We start from the raw sequence: 16452 nt of genomic DNA on the forward strand, positions 1-16452 counted from the left end.
ACATTTCACCAAGAGATGGTTAAATTTTCATTTTTTTTCTTTAAAAGTAAATGACTTCAGTGTAAGTCCCACAATTGTACATGAGGAAATATACAAAGTTTTCATCACAATGCATGTAGTTGCTCTGATACCTAGGTGTCACAAGTTAGCTCTTAGGAGGAGGAAACCCTGACATACAGATAATCATGCATAACCACGCTTTAGCTAGGCTAGCATCCCATAAAAATTCAGTAACATTCATGATTCAGACTATATAAATTGCTGTCCCATTACATTTTAATGTATTTTATTTTATTTGTGTATGCGTACATATGTAAGAGGGAAAGAGAGAAAGGGAGAGAGAAAACATTCTTCATCTAAGATAATTTCATTGAAATTAAGCTATTTAAGCTTTCTGTTTGCAAACCAACCCCTGACATTTTTTCCCTCATTACTTTCTGTTCATTATTTGGGTTTAGGTATTGAGGATTCTTAAACTAGCATAAGTAACTGCTACTGGTATAAATACAGCTACACAACTCTTATTTAGTTGTAAACAAGCACTGTGTAGTTAGTTGTAAGTAATCCAAGAAGGTTGTGTAGGTATATTTCATAAACTTCTCTGTGGAGGAAATAAATCCTTTCCTTCATATAGATGAAGAATATTTTTGAGCTTAGGTCAGGGAATGATGGTGGGAAGGGGGTGCAGGGTGGAGGGGAATGAAAGGGAGAAAAAATGGGACAACTGTAATAGAATAATCAATAAAATATATTTTAAAAATTTAAAAAAGAATATTTTTGATAAAAGTCATCCTGAAAATTATTCATAATTTGGGGGGTCTTAGCTGAGGAGTGAATATTTTAGCTTCTATTTAAATGCCTGACATTCATAGTTAGCTCCTATGGAAGCATGTTCTTACAGGATATTTAAGGTTGCTGTAGGACTGTACTATGACTTCATATATTTAATTTTAGGACTTAAATGAAATATTGAGTAAGCAGAAATTTTAAATAAATAGTATTTTTCATGGCTTGTGTTGCTCCTTCTGTCTTGAATGTTATTCTACCACTTCTTTTTTTTGCATGTTTTGACACTTTGCCTACTTCTAGCTTCAGTGAGACTTCCTCAGAAAAGGGGCCTCTGACTGTGTAGATGTATCCCCGCTTGGGTACGTGCTTTCCCCACTACTAGCGCTTACCACAATCATAATAAAATTCTTAACTCTGTAACTGGTTTCTCTCTTTTCCCTGGCATGCAGCCATAGCACTACTATGCAATATTCATATGGTTTTCTTGAGAAAATATAAAATCTATAATAAAGGAAAGGTTAAATTGTATTTGTGAAACTGAAAAGTAAAGTTTCGGAGTTTTAGATGGGCACACCTGCATACAGACTTTGCAACAGGGACGAATTTGTTGCACTAGATCCTGGTTTGTTGGGTTATCCAGTTGCGGTAGGCTGTCACTCGAGTGTACACTCCTGGTTTATCTGCCAGACCACACTGATCCCCCCAGCTTACTATCCCCACAAGGAACCAGAGCCGCCGGGAGTCCTGTTGTACTAGTGGACCACCAGAATCACCCTGGAAGAAACAGAATGATTGATTATTTCAGTGTGATGACAACCCCAGAGTATTAAGGAGTTTATTTCTATGGCAGTAGAAGAAGTCCCATCCATTATGAAAATAAAGTTAAACTGACATTTCCTGTTAAGCTATTGTACCAAGTCAGGTGAAAATTACCAAAATCTTCCAAGGACACACATTAGTCTGTCAGCAAGTGTGAGAAGATGAAGAGCACATTTCCCATGTGTCCCCTCAGTTGCCTGGTTGACCTCCAGGCATCATAAACTTGACCTCCTTCAGGGAGCCTTCCCTGACTGCCTCTGCCTTCCCCCCAACCCCCGCTGCCAACTCTCCACCTTTGGACTGGATTAGTTTGTCACTGTCTGTGTTCCCACATTTTGTGTACATCTTTGTAACTGCTCCTTCATTATTTTGCACAAGCACATTTGCTGCTTCATTGATTTGCATAAGCCTGTCCCAGCTGGGTCTGTTTCCCTAGATGTAGCAGCCACACGCTGCTTGTTGCGTTCATGATACTCATTCATTGTCTGTTTTTATGGCTATTCTACAAAGTCTATCAGGGAAGGGTTATACCTACACCAGACACTACTGTATCTCAAGCTCCTAGCCCATAGGAGATGCTAAGAAAACATTGGTTGAATCCATGAGTTTTTAGAAACCTCTCTTATTCTCCTATTTATAGTACTCTCCCTGTGTGGTACCACTAAAAAATAATTTCTGGTGAATAAGCAGATCATATCTATATCTATATCTATATCTAGCAATGAGTAAAATACTCCTCATGAAATATTTACCAGCTAGTTATAATAATAAACCAACCAACAAATATCTGCATACAATCTCTACCTGAGGAAACAATTTAGTAAGCCTTACATGCTGCATGACAGGGTAAGTCTATGAGTTATGGAGTTGGATGGCCAGGGTTTGAGTCCTCCACTTACCAGCTATGTGACCTTCAGTAAGCTATTTAATAACTCCCTGTACCTCAGTTTCCTTACCTGTAAATAATGTTTTTATGTGTTTTAATGAGTTTAACACACATACTCTCCAGCATATAGTCAGTACTAATAAAAGTCAGCTATTATTACCAAGTATGCTTCTAGAATAGTTTGCTATTCATTTGACTGCTCTTAGTAGCTAGATCTTCCAAAACTACTTAATTACTGGTCTAGGTGGAAAGGAAGGTCAATGTGTGAATCACCAGCTTGCATGGCAAGTACTGCATGGAGCTGATTGGCACCTGCCTCCTTTAGATTATGCATTCATGCTTCAGGTAATCACTTTTTTCATCATTGTTTTTGCTGTTATTTCCTCCATAGAAAGAAATTTCTCTGTGTAATATCTTACCAAGAGTGCACAAGAAATGTTAAACTAAGAGGGCAATGTGATTTTTCCTGTATCTGGCCAGCTTCTCTGACCCATTGTGCCGACATTTGAGCTTGTGTTCTCTCCTCTAGACCATAGTTTGCTGAGTGCATGGAACACATTGTTGTGTTAGCACACCGTCTGATGCATAGAAACTAGTTCATATATTTTCTTTGAATGAATGAACAGAAATGAATAGAACATCATAAGCTCTTACATAAAGTGCTATTTATTCTTGAGGCACACACTCTATGCATTCCAGTATTGCAGCTGAAAATCAGTGAGGCCGGGAGTAGAACATACAGAGAAGTTTTATGATGAATTATGGCTTCAGCTAGGCTTGGGGGAAGAGCTGACTTGTACGTAGAAGGTAAAGGGCATTATTAGTAAAGCATGAATAACACCCTTTTATACTCAGGTGTATCCCTAAGTCAGTTCTAATTAATTCTGTTTGTAGATCTGGAATAGTCAGTATAAAGATGTGTTCCTCATTTGAAAACTACAATGAAAGCTGAGAATTTGCTGTTACAGAGCTAGCAATAAAAAAGAAGCAGTTATGGGAGTAAGAAGCATTCCCTAGCACAAACTCACCTCTACTTAATTGGAATAAAGGGCTGTGCATAATTAACAGTATCTTGAAAATTGATAAGCATTTCCCCTAATCTACACACAATGTGCAGTGAATAAAAATGTTTCATTTTGGGGAAAGTATGTATGGATTGGGGTCTTCACAAAAGTTTTGTAAGAACTACTTCTGATCCACTTTTTAAAAATGTGAACAACAAATATAAAAGTCAGTAATGGTTGAAGAAAGAATAAACCTGGTTTTTCTGCACATAATTCCCAAGAAAACAGTATCAGATCCCTCAAGAAAACACATCGATTTTTCTTAATTCCAGAAATGTAGTTTCTGATACTAAATAATTATTGCAATTAATATATGGGGTTGGGTTTCAAACATGACAATAAAATTATTAAAAGATATAGCCACATCAATTATTTAGATAAATAAAATCTTATTTTAATGATTTTAAATGAAGAATTTTATTTTTATTGGTTGCATTTTTAAATTTGGTTAAAAATTATAAGCTAGATCTAAATAGTTTTTTTTCTCATTTGTGCTGTTTTACAATTATGAGAGCTGTTGTAACCCAAGTAACTAAGCTTTCTGTATAAATTTTCTATCTTCAAGGTGCTGATATTCAGGTGTTATTTATAACTTAAAATCAATTATTGTTTGTGACTCTTAGATGTGTAAGTAATTTATTTAAATTCTCCTAGTGGCTAAAAGGTTGAGATTAAAGTCATCAATGTCAGTGATCATGATCCAGATTAATAACACCAGTAAAAATAGTGGTGATAGCTGATATTTCTTTGTTGCTTAGTATGTGCTTGAAAATTTTAATCTCCATTTACTCTTTAGTAAACATTAAAAAGTTAGACACTATTATAATCATTACCCTCATTTTATTGATAACACTTGGTTATAGAGATTAAGAAATTCAAATTCAGTTCTGTCTGGTTCTTGAGCTTCAATGATTAACTATGCTATAATTTGGCTTCTTAGAATTAGTACTTTATGAAAAAGCAACTTCATAAAATAAATTTCATCTCTAAAATCTAAATCATAGATTTTTAGAGGATCAGGACTGTGTATTATAATTTACCTCTATGCCCATCACAGCATCACATGCTAGTAAGAACTTATAACTTGAAAGCCCTGGCTGGTGTAGCTCAGTGAGTTGAGCATGGTCTGAGAACCAAAGCATCGCAGGTTCAATTCCCAGTCAGGGTACATGCCTGGGTTGCAGGCCATGGCCCCCTGCAACCGCACATTGATGTTTCTCTCCCTTTCTCTCTCTTTCTCCCTCCCTTCCCTCTCTAAAAATAAATAAATAGAATCTTTAAAAAAAAAAAAGAACTTATAACTTGAATGAAGTCATGGATAACATTGTCTTGAACTTACTCGGCATGCATCCACTCCACCTTGAGGCAATCCAGCACATAGCATTCCAGGCAAGACTGCTCCATCATAACTAATTGGTGCATTACATACATTATTGCTAATTATGTAGACCCGTCCTTGATGTAGGTCTGTAACTGTATTGCCTATTAATTATAAAGCAGAAAGAAAATGGAATTCAGAACAAATCAATTAATGACTCTGGTGAATATGGAAAGAAATAAATATACTCCAAACATTATTTCTTATTCTAAAAAGAAAGATATTGAAGATGTACTTGAGTCTCTTCTCAGAAAAGGTACCCATAAGTAAAGGGAGATACGCTTTTTACACAGATCAGTTTCTCTCTGTCCTTTTCTTTTTCTTTTTTTGCTTTAGCTTTGTGATGCCCCTTAGACCTTAAAAGAAAAATTAAAAAATCTGCTATCTTAAAATTGATTAGTAACATTTAAATTACCCACTGATTGACTTTGAATTGGAAAATTACATATTTTATAATCTGGCAACAAAAGAGAAATCCAATCCATCAAGGTTAAAGAACTAATTGATTTATATTGATGTTCCCTCAAAATGGCACTGCCATTTTTGTGATCGGCACACATTTTTTAATCTACTACACCAAATTTCTTTGGGCCATGAGAACACAACAAAATATTTTCTTGGGCAACTAAATCTTGGTATTATTCTGGAGACACATCTACAACATGGGTATACATACACCCAAGGAAAAATTCAAAATTATACCTTATTGTTTATGCTGTTACAGTTGTACCCAACAACCCATGAAAATTATTAATACCATTTTTTTCACTCTCTGATACTCTTATTTTTTCTTAGCCATATTTGCTTCCTCATATTCCCCTCATATTTATTTCCATTTTATTCATTCAATAAACAAATCTGAGCAATGTTTATATACACATAAAGTTTCTTGCTTGAGGCAGGATTTCATCCCAGAATACCTTAAATGGTTGTTAATACCTTAAAGGGCATTAAAACCCTGAGAGGACACCTAGACAAATCCTCTTTTAAAATAATGTTATTTTTTAAAATAGGGGAGCCATTTGAGTCACGTGGACTCTCTGGGTCATTGAAGAACCAATGTTTCTTCATCACTCTATTTTACATTTTCTTATGTGTTTGAGAATTCTCCATATTTGCTAGGGGCAATGCTTTGCTTTTCTGAGGAAACTCAGGAATAACTACAATTTAGACTGATCAGGATATAGGATGTTTATGTCTGTTGAGTCTATCTTTCAGGTGTTCCCTAATTAAAAATTATTTAATAGCAAGTACCAGAGATTTTGCTGTTGCTTTTGTTTTATTTTTCCTGAGACACTTACCACCATTTATTTGTGATCCCCATCCTGTTACATAAGCAGTGGAACCAGGTGAAATATTCTGGGTAGCCTCTGGGAGACACACCATATGGATATTTTTGTTAAAGGTGATAGGTTGGCTAAGTTTCACAAGTGCGATATCATTTTCATGAGTTATAGAGTTATAATTGTTATGGATCAAAATAGTATTGACTCTTTTTGTCTCCTTAGGAAATGTTGTGGAAACACCAAATGTGGCAGTCCATCTGGAAGGATTGGAGTTGCTAAAAAAAAAAATGAAACCATGGATTTGAATAGGAAATCTGTGAGCATTTTAAGTATTTGGATTTTATGTTTGTCACCCCCCACCATCATCTAGGAACTATTTGATCAACCTCTCTTTGCTATATATTTCTGTGTTAAATAGCTAGTAAATGAGTTTAACTTTTCACTGGCACAATGAGCAACCATTTGTCTAAAGAAACATAGAAAGATTTTAGAAAACATACCTCAGGTTGGTGAAAATCTCAGCATTGTTCTATTCCAATGAGGATATTCTGATACTTTGATAACTAGTGTAACAGAATGCCCTCACTGAAGTCTCCCCAGCAACTAAGAAGTCTGAAATAATGTACACTTTAATTTAAACTCATTTTTCAAATCCTTATTTTTCCTCTTTTTGCCTTTAGCCAAAACTCCATTTAAATAGTAGTGATGATAAGGGGCTCCCATCTTATTTGATGAAAGATTATTCTGCATTAAGTGTGATGTTTACTGAAGATTTTTGTGCATATGTGTCTGAAGTATGTGTGCTCATGTGTACATGTGTGTGGGAAGAGAGAGAGAGAGGGAGAAAATGAGATTGAGAGTAAGGGTGGGAGTCAAAGCACTCACTGAGATGGAAAAAAGTAGGGCATTATCTCCATGATCTACAAATTGGGACTTTTCTGCTCAAACTCCCAAAATACAAAAACCATAGGTTAAAAATGGATGAACTTCATGGAATCAAAATTAAGTATACCATCAGCAAATTGACCAGATGGATGAGAAACCATGAGAAAATACTTGCAATATTTAATATCAAAATTTTCTGTGTAATGTACAGAAACAAGTCTATAAGTCAATAACAAATGTACAGAAAAACCATTATAAAATGTCAAAATATATTAATAGACAATTCATAGAATGGGAAGGCCAAACAGCTAATAGATATGTGTAAAAATACTTAAACTCACTAGTAAGCTGAGAAATGGAAATTATAACAATAGTGAGCATCTCATGAATATTCATAAGTGATAAAAATTTAAGAAGAGAATAATATGCTGATGAAAAGGAAAAGTTCAAACTCACATTACTGGTGAGGACGTATATTTCTGGAAATCATTCTAGTGTATTTGGCAGACTACATATGTACTTCTGAGTACATATTTTAGAGAAATTCTTGAAGGTTTACAAATAGGCACATATGAAGGTATGTGCATATACACACTCTTTGTGGTAATGAGAAGCTGGAGCAGCCTACTTGGATAAAGAAATATGGTGGGTTCTGTGGTGGACCAAATTAAAATTCTCACGATTGAGCCAAAACAGTAAGGAAAGATATGAGACATTATACACAATGCTACTTTTATAAATCAAAGGCATAATCACACACACACAAACACAAAACTCTTTAGATTGTGTAGGTAATTGTATATTTAAAGACATATGTAAAATATTTCTTTGTTTTGTTGTTTAGGTTCCTGTTAAAGGTAAGATCATATGGTATTTGTCTTTCACTATCTGGCTTGTTTTGCTTAGCATAATACTTTGCAGTTGCATCCATTCTGTTGCAAAGGATAGGAGCTCCTTCTTTCTTTCTGCTGCATAGAATTCCATTGTGTAAATGTACCATAGTTTTTTGATCCATTCATTTACTGATGGGCATCTAGGTTGCTTCCAACACTTGGCTATTGTAAATTGTGCTGCGATGAACAAGCAAAGTATAACCAAAGACACTGAAATAAAGAACAGACTGACAGAGTTCAGAGGGGAGAGGAGAGAGAATTTCAGGGGAATTTCAGGGCAAAAGGGGAAGGATTTACAGGAACAAGTATAGGGGACACATGGATAAAAACTAGGGGCGGGTGGAAATAGGAGGGAGGGGGAGAAGGCTTGGTGGGTGGGTTGGGATGGGAGTAAAAGATAAAAAATTGTACTGCAACAGCAATTAAACTAAATTTTTTAAAAGTTTAAACATTAAAAAAATAAAGACGTGTAAAATATTACTATAAGGTCTATGAGGGCAGGGAGGGCCATAGAAGTAAGATCCATATATAAAAAAAGAAAAGTAAAATAAAAAGAAAGATCTTGCACAGACTGATGAAAAGAAGGATCTGTGAATGGTAAGCTTAACTCAACATCCTTCTAAAATTGAACAAAAACAAAATGTAACTATATGATAATTTAATAGTTTTGTGGAGTTTAGATATAGGTAGTGGAATTTATACAGAAAATAAAAATTATTTATCTAGGATATGCTGTTATAAGGCACAATAGCTTGTGTAAGAGTAAATACTAGTTAAAAATTCTAAAGAAAAATATTTGACAACAAATAAATATAGATTTTACATTGAACTTCATTTGATCAGCATCTTTACGGTGAAGATTCTAAAAGATATTCTCTGTTTCTTTCTGTCTTTGTTGCCTCCTTGCTTCCCTGCTCCTTATAACCCCCTTCCTTCCTTTCCTTATTTTTTTTTTCAGCAAATGAATAAGAGCATGGTTTGGGAACCAGTTAGATTTAGATTTGAATCTTAGCTATGCACCATATTAGTAGCGTTATTTAGGGCAAGTTACTTAAACTCTCCCATTCTCAGTTTATTTAATGCATAAAATGTTATAGATGATTCCCCTTCACACGTGTATTAACTCAGACAAGTAAACTATGTCAAACACAGTGCTTGGCACAAGGTAAGTAGTCAATGAAGGTAACTATTATTTTCATTAATTATAGTTCAACAAGCCATTAGTAAGCATATACTTTGTGTAATGAGTAGTATGACTCTCTGGGAGTAAGAGTACAAATAATTATTGTCTTGTCCTTGAGCAGCTCTACAAACTAATGGAGGAAACTAACAGAGGACACCATAAATCACAGGAACTATTTTAAAGGTTAATTAGCTAATTTCTCTGGGAATAAGGTAGGAAAGGGAAGAGGGCATCATGGAAAGCTTCACAGAGGAAGTGGCAATTCAAGATTCCTTTCTATAAGGGTCTCATTACTTCTATGTGCCTTGATGTAAAGTTGGTCATGCCCCAAACAAATCCTCACTGATGGGTTCTCAGTGACAATCAGGTCTGCAGAGACAGTGCTATTACAAGGCCATGTAGTTTGCCTGCCCTCAGGAATCAGTCAGGGTAGTGAATAGAAGGATTTGGGGAGGCAAACTTCCCCAAATGTTCAAAGCCTTTTAAAATCATGGATTTCTTTGGCTATCATTGGTAATATTTGTAACTGTGGCTTTAATTATAGTGATGCCTTTTACTTAGCTTTCAGTGGTTGGATCTGGATAGGGCTTAGAAGAATCTACAACTATTTCTATCACATTCTTGATTACTCTAAGTGCTTGATAAGTTCAGGTATTTACATTTCCAATTCCTAAATTCAGGGTTGACTGAAATTTATTAGTGACATTACTGTTCTTGGGCCTTTTGGGTGGCAATGAGATTGAAATGTTTTTGCTAATTTTGTTATTTGTATTTTATGTGACACACCAATAAATGTGTTTATCTAAAGCAGAAATTTTATTACTCCGGATACCAGAAATTTCTGCTATCAGAAATTTCAAATTTATTCACTGTGTAAAAAATATAGTGAGTTATAATATAGCCATATGAAAAACTCAGAATAATTTGGGGTTTTATAAAACATTTATTCGAAATCCATGTACTAATCTTGTTAAACTTTACTCTCTCTTAATTTAACAAGCAATTTAACAAGGTAATGACATTGTAGTATGAGGCAATACCCTCAAATTGCAAAGGACTTCTTAAAAATGGTGAAGATTGTACAGAACTTAAATAAGAAGAAATGGAGGTTTGGAAGAAATATTAACACTTTGAAGAGAATAATCAGATTGAACAAATGCTCCTAAGTGGGAAAATGTAGGCAGGGTCCTAGGCAGAGACCAATACAATCTGGCTGGAGCTCAAGATTCATGCTTTGGGAAATAAGTCTGAATTGCTGTAACTAGAGTGCTTTGGAAGCATGGTAAGGAGGATGGATTTGAGACAGAGGTTATTGAAAGAGTTTGAGAAGAGAAGAGATATGGACAGAGACATATGAGTTCAAATCTCACTTTTCTGAGTGAACTTTGTGAATTTAGTTCCTCCACAATGTTTGTGTCTGGGGTATCCTAATAATAAGGTAGGTCTGAACCTAGCGGGTTTTAATCACACTAAAGTCTAAAGATCTATTATGAGCAGTAGGACCCTTTTTTATGCCAACAGAATAAGTTCATGTATCCTTCTATACACTGGCAGTTTACTACTCTAATCATGTTAGCAATAACCTTTATTCACATCAATAATTCCCTGTAAGTCATTTAAATCTGTTTTATTTATGTTACTACCTATAACATTATTTTTGTATATGTCTACCTTCACCATTAGAATGTAGGCTCTTTAAAGTAGGGGCAGTGATTGCCTAATCAGCTTCTACAATATTTAATACTATGCTAACAGTAGACACTCAATTTTTTGAAAGAATAAATTAATGGCAAAGGACAGTCTGAAATCAACCATCAGTCTGCTGATTAGCTTACATGATATAATGTGAAAATTTTCTGCAATACATTTGTGCTAATGCTTAACATGTTTCATTGTGCTAACATTTAACATGCTTGCATCAGCGTATTTAATTCTACCAATAACACTAAGACAGAGATAATGGTATGTCCCTATTTTCCCCCAATTTGAAAAAATAATAAAAAAGAGTCTTGTAGAGGTTCAATAAATTTCCTAACTTTGGACTTCTGGCCAAGATGGAGGCATAGGTGGATGCACCATATCTCCACGCACAACCAAGATTAGAACAACAACAATTTAGAGGCAGAATAACACTCGGAACTAATAGAGAATTTATCTGAATGGAAGTTGGACAGCCGAGAAGTTGAAGTAGACCCTTTCATCCAGACCGGTAGGAGGGGCGGAGATGAGCAGCCGGCCATGGGTTGTGGGGGTTGTGGAGCGAGGAGAACAGGGAGAACTGGGTGCATAAGGCAACCGGGAGCTCGTAAGGCATCTGGGGCGTGCAAGATCGCAGTGGGTGGACCCTGAGTACGCAAACAGCTGCTGGCAGACCCAGTGAGGTGGCAATTATGGAGCAAGGCAGTGTGCGCAACCCAGGATCCCAGAGAGGAGACTGGGGTCCCAAGGAGAATGGAGCTACCGCCATTGTTTCCTCCTGACCCTGCCCTCACATACAACATCACAATCTAGCGACTGGGGTGCCCAGCCCTGGTGAACACCTAAGGCTCCACCCCTCACTGTAACAGGAGCAACCAGACCAAAAAAAAAAAGAGAGAGAGAGAGAGAGACATTTCTCAAACAGAAGAACAGATCAATGCCCCAGGACTCATCATTTTCAGCGACCAAGAGATAGCCAATCTATCAGATGCCCAGTTCAAAACACTGGTGACCAGGAAGCTCACAGAATTGGTTGATTTTGGGTGCAAATTACATGAAAAATGCAGGTTACCATAAAAGAGATGAAGGAAAATGCACGGAGAACCAATAGTGATGGGAAGGAAACTGGGACTGAAAACAATAGAGTGGACCAGAAGGAAGAAAAAAACAACCAAACAGGAAAGAATGGAGAGATAAGAATTCAAAAAAATGAGGAGAAGCTTAGGAACCTCCAGGACATCTTTAAATGCTCCAACATCTGAATTATAGGGGTACCAGAAGGGGAAGAGGAAAAGCAACAGATTGAACACGTATTTGAACAAATAATAAAGGAGAACTTCCTCATTCTGGCAAAGGAAATAGAATCTCAGGAAATCCAGGAAGCTCAGAGAGTTCCAAAGAAGTTGGACCCAAGAAGAAACACATCAAGGCACATCATAATTACATTAGCCAAGGTAAAAATGAAGGAGAGAATCCTAGAAGCAGCAAGGGATAAGGGGACAGTCACCTACAAAGGAGTTCCCATCAGACTGTCAGCTGATTTCTCAAAAGAGACCTTACAGGCAAGAAGGGGCTGGAAAGAAGTATTCCAAGTCATGAAAGACAAGGACCTATATCCCAGATTATTCTATCCAGCAAAGCTTTCATTTAGAATGGAAGGGCAGATGAAGTGCTTCTCACATAAGGTCAAGTTAAAGGAGTTCATCATCACCAAGCCCTTATTTTATGAAATGCTAAAGGGACTTATCTAAGAAAAGAAGATTAAAAAAAACATGTATAGGAAAGGACAGCAAACTCACAATTATTAACAACCACACCTAAAGCAAAACCAAAAGAAACTAAGCAAAGAACTAGAACAGGAACAGGACCCCAGAAATGGAGATCACATGGAGGTTTAGCAACAGGGCAGTAGGAGGAGGAGAGAGGGGGAAAAGGTACAGAGAATAAGTAGCATAGGTTGTAGGTTGAAAAAGATAGGGGGAGGGTAAGAATAATATGGGAAATGCAGAAGCTAAAGAACTTATAAGTATGACACATGGACATGACTAAAGGGGGGGATGTGGGTGGGAGAGGGTGTACAGGGTAGAGGGGAGTGAAGGGGGGAAATGGGACAACTGTAATAGCATAATCAATAAAATATATTAAAAAAAATTTCCTAACTTTGTAGCTGAGATTTAAATGGATCATTCTGGCATATAAATCTTTGTTCTTTACAATGATGATATACTGTTACCTGAATTTTAAAAATAGAAACAAATTAGCAGGCTGAAGGTGAAAATAAATTTTTGCTATCATGAATAGGAAAAAACCTACTCTTTTTTTTTTGCATTGAATTATTTATGACTCAATCTAATCATGTCTAGTCCTGGGGATTTGGGTGGAGTCCTCATGCATGTGGCTCCTGTCCTTGTTCTGGGTGGGCAGGTAGCTGTGGCCTCACCTTCTGAAGCAGTGAGCTGCTGTCAGGATCCACGTTTTGCTGATCAGGATGCCTCCACAGTGGTGAACGTTATTCAGCCGCAGACTGACTTGCCATGGCCAGTCTCCTTCCTCTGCCCTGGTGCCTCCGATGACTCTCTCTTCAGACAATGTCATTAGGCCCGGACGGGCCCCACATTCTAACAAGAAAAGGCATTAATGTGTTGGGAATATTGTGATTCATTCACTTTTGGGAGATGTTGCAAGAGTCTCTCCATCATTTATGACTTTTAAGTATTATTTCCCTGGGCATGCTAACCTTTCTAAAAGCATGATCAATTTATTATAGTTTTAGAGTACATAGGCGACCACTGTTGCCTATAAACTGAATTTTAGAGAACATTTTCTGAACTTAGGTGGTATGTAAATTGAAATTTGGAACAGCTTCAGTGTTTCCTGGAACTTCTCAGGAGTTGGGATTAAGATAGTTCAGTGTTGGGTGCACCAGCTCAGGCTGCAGGTTCACTAGGAAATTTCCATCTTCTCAGTAGCCTCATTACTCAGTGTGGTCTGTGACCTGTGGTATGGACATCTCTGGGAGATATTACAAGTGTTGGTGCTGTATGGAAACAACCTAAGTGTCTGTCAATGGATTAATGGATCAAGAAAATGTAACTCACATATACAATGGAATGACGGACTATTATTCAGCCTTAAAAAGAAGGAGATCTTATCATTTGCAACAACACTGATAAACCTGGAACATATTGTATTAAGTGCTATGAGCCAAACAGAAACAAGTACTGAATGGTATATCACATGTGGAATCTTAAAAAGAAAAATCAAACTCACAGAGACACAGAGTAGAAGGTAGTTGTCAGGGTCTGGAGAGTGGGGGAAATAAGGAAAGTTCGGTAAAAGGGTGCAGACTTTCAACTATAATGTGAAGATGGTCTGAGGATTTAATATGGTGACCATAGTTCATAACACTGTATTATATAGTTGAAATTTGCTAAGAGAATAGATCTTAAGGGTTCTTACTAAAAAAAGGAGGGGGAGAGGTAAATATGTGAAGTAATGAATATGTCAATTAACTAGACAGGGGAATCTTTTCACTGTACATATATATCAATATATATATCAATGCATGACCTTGTACACTTTATATATTTTATCTTACAATTTTATTTGTCAATTTTACCTCAAAGATGAAAAAGAAGAGAAATACTGACTCTTAGACCCACACTAGGTAACAAATCAATTCTACATTTTCCCCCTACTTTATTGAAGAATAATTGAAAAATATAATTGTAGATATTTAAAGCATATGATGAGTTGATACACATATGCATTGTTGAATAATGACCAAGATCAAGATAATTAACACATCCATCACCTCACATAGTTTACTCCTTTTTGTGTGTGAGTGGTGAGGATGCTTAAGATCCTGTCACTCATGAGAACATTCTGTGGATCTGAAGTAGTAGGATCAAGGGTGGGGGGAGGAGAGGGGTGGAATCGGGGAGACAGTTGGGGGGAAAATGGAGACAACTGTACTTGAATAACAATAAAAAAATGAATAAATAAGAAAAAAGAAAGATTTTTGTATCAGTTTGGGAAATGCTGGATTTGGCAGACCTAAAGTTACGTTAGCAGAGGATTTTTCCAAGCTTTTAATATGCTGAAGTGTGTGTTGTAAATTTACAAAAAAAAAAAGAAAAAGAAAAGTAATTCCTTTCAACTTACTCCTTGAAAGTTGCTGAGAGTAGATCTTGAGCATTCTCACCACACACACACACAAACACACACACACACACAGAGGTTTATTTAAAAATCTTCATCTTAAGCTAATAAAAATAATATTGAATATAAATTGTAATTGAAAAACTTTAAAAATTAAAAAAATGAAACAAATAAACAAAAACTATCTTGCGAGAGCCCATGAGCTCCAATGGCCAAAGCTGAAATGGGCTGGGGTGGAGCAAACACAGTTCCTGTCAACTCCCATTCCCATTATTTATTTCCCCTTATTTAGTCTGTTACTAAGAAATTACAGCTAAATTAGCATCAACAATTTCTGTTGCTGGGCCAGGTCTAAAGTAGTGAAACTGCTTCAATATGACAACCATGCAAAGGCATTTTTTTTTCCTGACTTCCCACATAGAGAAGGGCCAGACTTCCATTAAAAATATAGGTTCCTTTGCTGCATCCTCCAACCAGATCTTCTAGTAATTTACTTAAGCATATTTTCACTAAAAAGAAAGCATGAATTAAATGTATAATGAAGTTGAATAACACCCATAGAGGTAGCATCATTTTGTAACAACACTTAAGCATCTGAAATAGGGCAGCTATCCAGGCACGTCGAAGTACTTTTTAACTACATTTTATCAGCAGAGAAGCCAACTGCTGTTTTCTAGTGATTATATTTCTGCTATTCTAGCTTAAGAGTGTACAGAATGGCATTGGAAAGTAGTGATTTTTCCTTTAGGTTATTGACATAAAGCTGACAACTGTTTTTATAGTTTTTAAAAATTATACTTTATAATGAATTTAAATCCACAATAAAGCAAACTATTCTGGTGGTTAGGAGAAGCCATATAAATGATGTCACCAGACATAATTTATAACTCTACAGAAATGCCACCATAAGACCAGTCAGGAACAGCTTCCCAAAGCTGCCAAGAAATTTTTCATGAGGTCACACTCAGTATAAATTGGGTGGAATGTAACTGCTACCTCTCCTTTCTTCTAAAAGGAGGGGAAGAACTGTCACTCCATGGGCCAAAGGAACTGGCAATGTCTTATCTCAACAACTTTTGTGAACTAAGAATAACATTACCACCTCAAAAGATGCTGCCTTGGTAAAGAGCATAAATGACCACTTACTCTTTATATTCTGGTAAACCAATTTATAAAATAATTTTAAAAGTTACCTTGAGCGAAAATATGTACTGCATCCTGGTCAGTAATTGCTGGTATCACAAGACAAAAAGAATGAGAGTAAGATGAATACATTAAGAACTCTATGTTATTTCATTTTAATTTCCTAGCCCTCAGATATCCATAATCAGGGACACTTAGAGGGCTGCTGGAATATAAATTTCTACGCTCCTCATGATACCACTTCCACCAGTGGCTGGACAACTGAAA

General features: G+C 36.2%; 1 protein-coding gene across 1 annotated transcript in view; it reads right to left on the reverse strand.

Annotated features, from left to right (window-relative positions):
- Positions 1-815: 815 nt before the first annotated feature.
- The window catches only part of TMPRSS11D (transmembrane serine protease 11D), a 45303-nt gene continuing 29666 nt past the window's right edge, over positions 816-16452 (reverse strand). The window contains exons 6-10 of the mRNA XM_036021285.1: positions 16236-16274; positions 13322-13499; positions 6238-6497; positions 4898-5040; positions 816-1563 (exon numbers count right to left, since the gene is read on the reverse strand). Coding sequence (XP_035877178.1) covers positions 1402-1563; positions 4898-5040; positions 6238-6497; positions 13322-13499; positions 16236-16274 — 782 coding nt within the window. The 3' untranslated portion in view covers positions 816-1401. The remainder of the gene's footprint in view (positions 1564-4897; positions 5041-6237; positions 6498-13321; positions 13500-16235; positions 16275-16452) is intronic.

The sequence above is a fragment of the Phyllostomus discolor genome, chromosome 1, assembly GCF_004126475.2.
Source record: "Phyllostomus discolor isolate MPI-MPIP mPhyDis1 chromosome 1, mPhyDis1.pri.v3, whole genome shotgun sequence".
NCBI lineage: Eukaryota > Metazoa > Chordata > Mammalia > Chiroptera > Phyllostomidae > Phyllostomus > Phyllostomus discolor.